Source organism: Mauremys reevesii, linkage group 6 (assembly GCF_016161935.1).
Source record: "Mauremys reevesii isolate NIE-2019 linkage group 6, ASM1616193v1, whole genome shotgun sequence".
Taxonomy (NCBI): Eukaryota; Metazoa; Chordata; order Testudines; family Geoemydidae; genus Mauremys; species Mauremys reevesii.
Window position 1 is genome coordinate 68358066 of NC_052628.1, and position 9469 is coordinate 68367534.

A 9469-nucleotide genomic window follows, 5' to 3' on the forward strand; every position below is an offset into this window, starting at 1 on the left:
TAAAATCTATATGTACCTTTTCAATTGTTTGAATAAATTCACAACAAAATACTAAGGGTATAATTCTACAGTCAAATCTGTACATCCTTATCTCTGAAAAGTATCTTGAGTGAGTCTGTTCTGGAATGTAATGTTTAACTTCTTCTTCAGGAGTTTTCCATATTCCAAAAGTGCTTAGCTACAGCTCTGTGCACCAACAATGTTTCAGAAGATTTCAGATGATGAAGCTTTAGGTTTGCCCAAAAAGGGGAAGCTAGCCAGCACATTGACTGAATGTTAGTCTTCTGAAAACAATTGATTCCTACCTCAGGAACAGAAATTATTACACACCTTCAGTGGGATATTTTACTCTTCACAGCTTTCTTTCAAGCATGAAGTTGGAAGTCAATATGTTTCTACAAATTAATTGCTTAATGTAAAGATCCAAATACAAACTTCATTTGATAGCTTCTTGTGGATTTTGGAAAATTCCTTAAGTATTTTGGTTACATAAAAATTCTGACTGGAGACACAGAATAATTCTTCCAGCTCCTCTATGTTTCATAGTATTTTAATGGCAACTGGAGTCACTTTCCTGAGTTCATTCTGTTGAAATTTCCAAAAAATAAGAACTGCCACTGAACAGGAATCTATTCCCTTATTATGCATACATGTCTAGCATGTTAGTTACAGTGCATGATATTTCTCCATTTGTATCATATGGTGTGACTTTTTTTGAAAACTGTGTTTTTTAAGAATATCCATTAGGACTCTTGATGTGGTTAGTAGCCCAATTTCTGCTTGTCAGCTAAAATGAAACACCTTAGCAAACAATTCACACTTAAATGGTTAAACTCTCATAAACCTATTGTGGATGAGTACATCTGCAAACCGCTCCCGTAGCTTGATCTGGAAACCTGAGTTTGTGACAGAGAAGAATGTGGAAAAGTTTTGTAGCCTTGATCACATGGAGAGATCTGCTCAACAATGGAATTAATCACAAAAATCTCACTGATGATAGAATTTTGCCCTTAGAGTTTTGATTCTCTACCTGTAAAACTGAAATACTCCTGGCTTTAGGCCTAATTCTCCTTTCACTTATGCTGGTGTAACCCAGGAGCACTGAAGTCAGTGGCATTAAACCGGGGTATAGCCAATATAAGTGAGAAGAGATTCAGGCTCCTAACTTTTTTTATATTAGAAATCAGAAGTTAGAGGTGTTTTAACTCTTATATACTGAAATATATATTTGTGATACAAAACAAATCTTGTATTTTGAGTAAAAGATTATAAAATGACCCATTCTGTCACACAAAATAAACAAAAACCATTTATGTCAGTTGGTGTGTTTGATCAGTTTGCCATTTTCAATAAAGCTTGGTAATATAATCAACGTTATCAAATGAATGAGGGGTTTTTTTCCTTCTCACTGTTTATGAGTTCACAAAATCGTTGATTAAAATTGTCCATTTGTATAGGCCTTGTTGGAAATATAGGCCTTTTAACAAAGCATACTTATCTTTTTCCTAGTATAGTGTGAGAAACTGAAAGCTTGCGTTCTCTCTCTCAATGTATGTGCATAACTGTAATTAACTTAATGCAATTACTCAAGCATCCAGAGGAAAAAATACAGGAGTTTTTACAATGCTGTAGTTTAAGCAGTGCATTTTCATGCTGACATATTAACATCACAATTCTCAAAAACATGTTTGATATATATTTTGAAATTTATTGTTATTTAGAGGTAAGTTGCAAGTTAAATTCAGGAGGACAATAAAATTAATATAGTGACAAGTATTCTGGTTATTTAGCTGCTGGTCAGATAAAAGTTTTTTTTTTTTAAATTAAAAAGAAACTCACTTATCACTGTATTTTCATCAGGTTCAAACACCTTCTAACCCAATCCATTTCAGACTGAACAGGGCTAATATCTGTATCTAGTCATGTAGGTATAGGAAGATTCTTGACTGTTATAACATTATTGATGAAATCTGACTTGTTTTGTTTCTCTTCCTATATCTACTTGTCATGATACTGAGGCTTTAAGGAATGTTTTGGCTTTCTTTCATACAGTATGAGTAAACCTTTACCTCCCTTTTTGAATTCAACTTTAACCATGACAAATAATAGTCTTGAGGACATCACATTTTCTTGCTCTTTCTTTTTTGCGGTGTTGAGGAAGCATGCTTCTCATTGTACCAGACACATAACCAGATCTGACTTTACACAAAGTACTCAAGGCATTGTCCATGCAGTTATTTGTTCTTGTAAGTTATATGCATGCTCTTTAGAAGACCTAAGATGGAAAAAAACATATCTGACCTCAGATTCCACCTTTTTAGATTACGAAGTGTAAAAATGGAGCAAAGGAAACTGAACGATCAAGCAAACACTTTGGTGGACCTGGCAAAGGTTAGTAGGCAATTACCAAACATTTCATTTGTTCTTTTGTAAATTAATATTTATCTTCTCAAAATGAATAGTTCAGACTAAAAAGCTCATCTCTTCACTGTAGTTCACAAGTACACATACACATTCTTCCTCAGTCTGTCATTATAGGAAAATAGGCCAATTGTCTTATCTGCTGTGGTAAATTCTGTTAAAGCCAGTATCATCCTGTCTGAAGTGGCAAATACTTAATACTTCAGAAAAAAGGCAAAACCCTTGTATAATGCACATAACAAGGAGCCTGATACGATGTTTAGCCTCTTTCAGGAATGGGCCAAGTTTGCGTGATGCTATATATGTGAAAGAGTAAATTGTTCCCTATATTTACATCTTATGTGAGAGGGAGCATAGCCTACTGGTTCCAGCAAGGGACTGGCACTCGGGAGTTCTGGGTTCATGTCCAGCACTGCTAGTGTGACCTTGGGCAAGTTACATTACATCTGTGTTTCTGGTCCATATCTGTAAAATAGGGACAATACTGACCTATTTTGGTAGTGTGCTTTGAAGCTTGATTATTTAAACTTCTTAAAACCCTTTGAGATCTTCAGATGAAAGGTGTGATTCTGGTGCAAAGTACTATTATATTATGTGCTTTCTGTAGGGAATAATAATCAGATTTATAGGATTGAGGCTGAAATGTACAAGTTTTCACATCTGCATATGTGTATATAGCAGCTGCTTGATCTGAACTTCATATGTCACTAAGCGAGAAGTGTATCTATTTTAAAGAAATATCTCAGATGTCTGTCCCAGATGCTTTGAATCCACATTTGTTCAGTGCTCGCCTTTATGAACAGCCTGAATCCTTCCGTATGCATCCCACTTTTGTATTGCAAAATTCCCTGACTTGCCTGAACTAAAAATAAAAGGGGTACCCAGCTATTCAGTGCAATTCAAGCACTTCCTATTTATGTCAACTAATAAAGACAACAGATCTGCTTATGAGAGGTATATATAGTAGCTTTCCCTCAAGAGTCATGCCAACACCCTTGAAACACCATGCAGTGAAAAAAGAATATGGATGTTGGGCTGATTCGTCACTGCCTTGCACCTTACACAGTTATTCAGTTAACTGTTCATTCCCTTTCTGTGTACTGTAAACTTAACTACACTTCAGTAAATTTGCCTACAAGGCAATAAAGGATCTGGTTATCATTTCAGATCACTTTAAGTGTTTAAACCCAAGTCGTAACTGAACACACATCCCTCTTGTGGACATAGATAAACCACCTTAACTCTTATCTCTGTTTCATACACAGCATTCCAGTCTCATAAGGAAAAATACAGTACAGTAATCAAAATGACAGAAAATTATTAATGAAAAAGAATATTGTTTCATAAAGAGATTTAGCAATACAACCATGCAAATATGAATGTACTTTTAAATTCAAATCTTCAAGGGATATCCCTTCTGCTTATTCGTAAAGCTAGTGAACTCTGAAAATAAATTAAACTCTATTTTATCATGTAAGGATCATTGATTCAGCAAGTCCCAGTGTAGACCCGTCATTTGTAGCAGTGAAAATGAAGTATAAAAATTCTGTGCTTCATATTTATGATAGAGCATGTGGTTATTTTCAAAGCACTTCGTATTACCAAATCACTTCTATTATCACTTATATTTTTGTTTTCTAGGGGGAGGGATGGTTGTACCTTTAAATATATTTTTCTCCTTGGTCAGCATAAGGAGATCCATTAACACCAATGAGAGATTCATGTGCTGATCAAGGGAGGAACATACTGCTTAGAACTATGAAGATCCATTTAACGCAAATATAGAAAAGGATAAAAATTCCAGAATTTATCCCATATACAGTGGAACCTTTGGACTTCCTCCATTTGTTGAATAAATCCAATATTAAGGTAGCACATTTCTAAATCTCTGTACTTCGGAAAGGTCTTCTGTTTTACCCAATTCATCAACAGTTTGAAATTAAAACAGCTTCACTAAGGAATGAATGTTAACTTCATTGAATGTTGCACCAAGGAGGGATTTGTACTGAAGCCCTGAGTAAAATTACTTCATGAGACAGGTGCTTGTTGTAGTATCATCAGCCCTCCACTCATGCTGACCTTTTCTTTCAGTACCAACTTTAAAGGGCAGGGAAAATAACAAAAACAAAACTCTACTGGAATAATACTTCATACTGAAATGTTTTCAAACCACATCTAAAGCTCTGCTTGCATCCTCTCCTTTCAGACTCAAAACATCATGTACGACCTGATTTCTGACTTAAATGAAAGAAGTGAAGATTTTGAGAAGAGGATTGTTACTCTGGAAACTAAACTGGAAACCTTAATTGGTAGCATTCAAGCTCTCCCAGGACTGATTAGCCAGACAATCAGCCAACAACAGAGGGATTTTCTTGAAGCTCAGATACAAAATTATGACAAGCATGTTGCCTACAGTGCTGAGAGATCACGATCTTTGTCGAGACGGAGATCCTCCTCCACAGCACCACCGACTTCGTCAGAGAGTAGCTAGAAGAGAATACGTTAACCCCAAAATAAAGACTTTTTGCCATCATATGGTCGATATTTTAGCTTTTATTGTAAAGCCCTATGATTCTAATCAGTGTTATCTTGGTTCTGATGTCAGAATCCTGGAAACCTGAACACAAAGTTTTAGGCCAAAATGAGTGAGAACTTTTTTTTTTCCTGTCAGATGCACAGTGAATGCACCTATTATTGCTATATAGATTATTCCTCCTGTAATTTCACTAACTTTTTATTCATGCACTTCAAACAAACTTTACTATTACAGTATATAATATAATAAAAAGATTAATTTCTGCACATACTGCTTGGTCATTTTGGCTTCAACATTCTTAAATATTTATTAAACATTATTTTAAGGCCAAATACAGAAGATGATTCTAACCAAAGAAGGACAAAGTTTAAGCGTAATTAGCCTTCACATGTGAACATTGATTTTCTAAATTCAGCCCACAGGGGAGTAAAAAACAATTGCTGGATGAACATTAAGTTTGCGTATGTATAATCTCTTGAGAAGGGACAATGTTAACTTGAATTTTTTAAAAGTGATTATTTAAAAAAAAAATCTGCTATAACCCTTTATAAAATGTTCCATGAATTTTTTTAAAAGTATTATATTTATTGGAGGTGGGGTTCTGCTCACCTCTTTATGTTTATAAAGGCCTTTTTCAGTAGTGGGAAACTATTTAACTTCCTATACAGTGAAGTTGACTATTCATAAAATGCTGCAAATGCACAAAGTAAGCACAGTAAAAACAGAGGGGAAATAATTCATGCAGTTATAATCAGTTTAGGAGTGACTTGTAACTATAGCAGATACAATATTTCCAGAGAGATATGATTTTCAAGTCGATAGTGTCCCTCTAAATTACTCTGCATTTTCAATGTGCATTTCAAAAGGGTTTGTTTTGTTTTTTGTTGTTTTTGTCATTTATCTCTGTATGGTGGGTACAAGCTACAGAGAAAAGCCTGTGTCATAGCAGCTCAGTGCTAAATGTCATGTCATATTTAGATAATCCCTTTGATTTCAACTATATAGCAAACTAACAGAAATGAAGTAAGGATTAACCTAAGAGGCTCTTCATGATGGTCATAAAACAGCTGTTGGAAGCTAGTGTTCCAGGTGATGGAATTGAACTGGTGGGTACTCCATTGCTTTCCTTTCATTCACTAATAATGAAGTCTCTTTGATATTTTGAAAAGGCATATGTATGCATTCAGGAATTGTTCTCTTTGGCTTTTCTACTGCATATATTCATGAGTGGCAATCCTGAGTAAATTATTTGTACAAGGCACAAGAGTATTACATGCAGGCTTCCCATTTATAAAAACAGGATGTGTAGGGGGCTTTAACTCCCTATGTTGGTATCATCTTTATCTGTCAACTGATGACAAATGAGTACTTGAAGATAATTGGTAAGTACAGCTATTTCATGTTTTCCTAAAATATATTTATGAAATAGATCTAGATATGAACTATATGCATGTTGAAGGAAATTGCTGTTCTCATCTTAGAAACACAGGGACATTTCTAGGATGAATCCATCCATGAATACCCTCATGCTGGGAGATAAAATTTCACTGCTTTATACACCAGTGCGCTTAGCACATAGCACTGGGAAATTCAGACCACTTCTAAGCAGCTTCATTTTTGCCCAATTAAGGGCCAGGTGCTACCGTTACTTCTTAGAACAGACAGCAGAGCATTTGTTACTGCTCCTCTGAGCAGATGACTTACGCTGGTCAGCTTGTTCGTGGCAACAAACGTATGCTGATTTCTGGGCCAGCCTCGTCCTATTCATGATGTTAGATGGGCATAATTGCCAGAATGCTTTTGTATGCCAGTTCAGGGTGTCAGCTGACAATCCACATTGTATATGTGTGGGATTTGAGACCAACATTTTCTAAAGTGGTGTCTGATTTCAAGTGACTCTCCATTTGGGTGCCCAACTTAAGATACTTTTGCCCTGATTTACAGAAACCTTGGGCACTCACATCTCCCACTGAAGTGTTTCTTTTCCCAAAAATATGAATGCTTTCTCTTGCAATATTTTCATATATTTCTGCCTGCCTCTGATACCGTATTGCACATAGGAACTTTTTTATTTGAAACAATTCAGCCTGAAATGCTTCCAAGGTACTCCCCTTCCTCTTAGTCCATGATCATCTTCTTTTAAAGTAAGAAAGATGGGTTGCTGGAATGCATCCATTTATACTGTGTTCTTTAGTAGAAGCCATAATAAAAATGCCTGGATCTTATATACTGCTGTTCGTCAATAGATCTCAAAGCACTTTTCAAAGGTGGTCAGTATTATTATCCCCATTTTACAGATAGGGGAAAATCACCTAGCAGGCCAGTGATGTAGCCAGAAATAGAACCCAGATCTCCTGAATACCACGCCAATGCTCTAGCCACGAGGCAACACTGCCATAAGAGAAACCAGAGTAATGAGGACCTTAAATTGTTATCCTTTATGTGGCACACAATACTTTTTAAATCATAAGCTACATGGCTGAAGCAAGTTTTGTGAGGCCTCTGTATAATTTCCAAAAAATGGTTTTCTCATAAGAATGGCCCTACTGGGTCAGACCAATGGTCCATCTAGCCCAGAGTCCTGTCTTCCAACAGTAGCCAATTCCAGGTGCTTCAGAGGGAATGAACAAAATGAACAGGCCATCACTGAGTGATCCATCCCCTGTCGTCCACTCCCAGCTTCTGGCACATAGAGACTAGGGACACTCAAAGCATGGTGTTGCAGCCCTGAGCATCTTGACTAATAGCCATGGATGGACCTTCCTCCATTAACTTATCTAGTTCTTTTTTTGAACCATGTTACAGTTTTGGCCTTCACAACATCCCTTGGCAAAGCATTCCACAACGTGTGTGTTGCATGAAGAAATACTTCCTCTTGTTTGTTTTAAACCTGTTGCCTATTAATTTCATTGGGTGACCCTTGGTTCTTGTGTTATGTGAAGGAATAAATTACATTTCCTTATTCACTTTCTCTACACCAGTCAAGATTTTATAGATCTTGATCATATCCCCTCTAAATCATCTCTCTCCCAAACTGAAAATTTCCAGTCATTTTAATCTCTCCTCATACAAAAGCTGTTTCATACCCCTAATCATTTTTGTTGCCATTCTCTATACCTTTTCCAATTCTAATGTATCTTTTTTGAGATGGGGTGACCAGATCTGCATGCAGTATTCAAGATGTTGATGTACCGTGGATTTATATAGAGACATTATGATATTTTCTGTCTTATTAGCTATCCCTTCTTTTTATTCTCCACTTTCAGAAACCTATAGGTTAAGAAGATACTTAAGAACAGCCATACTGGGTCAGACCAGTGGTCCATCTAGCCCAGTATTCTGTCTTCCAGCAGTGGCCAATGCCGGGTGCTTCAGAGGGAATTAACAAAACAGGTAATCATTAAGTGATCCTGCCCGTTTTGCACATTCACAGCTTCTGGCAAACAGAGGCTAGGGACACTTCAGAGCACGGTTTTGCATCCCTGCCCGTCCTGACTAATAGCCATTGATGGATCTATCCTCCATGAACTTATCTGGTTCTCTTTTGAATTGTTGATAGTGATGGCAGAGGGAAGCAATCATGCAAAAAGTGATGGACATAGCCAAATGGAGCAACATAGTATACATATTCTCCTCTTCCAAAAATGAAAATCATCCCTAATCCACAATGTAGCACAAACTATAGTTTGTGGTTGTATTTTTGTTTGTTTAGGGTTACGTGTTTACTTTCCTGTTGGCTGTGCATAAATGTCACAATGTGGCTTCCAATAATTAGTCTGTGGTGGTTTTTGGTTGATTGTAGTCAGTAGCAGGTATAGTATTTACAATCTGGTTTATTTCAGTAAACCGCTTGCTCTTAGCTATATCTGGTTTACCAACTCTGAGATTCTCTCTTTCAAGATTCAAAATGAAAAACTGGATTAAGTGCTCAATCAGTTATATGCTGCTAGCTCTGTACTATTATTCTGAAGTCAATATTCATAGAATCACATAGACTAGATGGGACCTCTGGAAGGTCGTGTCAGCTTTGCCTCTGCTTTGTGACCATATCCTAATATTTCTTCTAATCCATGACTAATAGCTACTTATAAAATCATGTCTTGAAAATTTTCAGTGATGTTCCTTCCTCTAATTGATTTTTTTGGATTAGAACATTTTCCCTACTATTGAATTTGAACTATCCTCTTTTGTGGTTTAAACATGTTACTTCTGGTCTTGTCATCTTGGGGAAGCAAGAATGATTTCTCCTTTCTTGCTTACAACATCCTTTTTATTGGACTCATAAAATATTATCAAGTGTCTCCTTGGCTGTTTTTCTCTAAATTGTACAAACTTTGCTCTCTCAACTGTTCTTAATACTGTAGGTCTTATTTTGAAGTTTTTTATTAACTTTTGGTGCATGTCTGACTCTCTCCCATTTGTCAGTAGGGAGCCAATGTTTGTTTTTTGTTTGTTTGTTTTTTGTAGTAAGGTGACTGGAAGAGCACTTAGTACTTCAACTCACTTTGCTGC

At 36.3% G+C, this 9469-nt stretch overlaps 1 protein-coding gene across 9 annotated transcripts in view; it reads left to right on the forward strand.

Moving 5' to 3' along the window:
- Nucleotides 1–5193, forward strand: part of KCNN2 (potassium calcium-activated channel subfamily N member 2) — a 238911-nt gene extending 233718 nt beyond the window's left edge. For all 9 annotated transcript variants that reach the window (XM_039544549.1, XM_039544545.1, XM_039544553.1 and 6 more), the window contains 2 exons: nt 2322–2391; nt 4628–5193. In XM_039544549.1, coding sequence (XP_039400483.1) covers nt 2322–2391; nt 4628–4912 — 355 coding nt within the window. In that variant the 3' untranslated portion in view covers nt 4913–5193. The remainder of the gene's footprint in view (nt 1–2321; nt 2392–4627) is intronic.
- The last annotated feature ends 4276 nt before the right edge of the window (nt 5194–9469 follow it).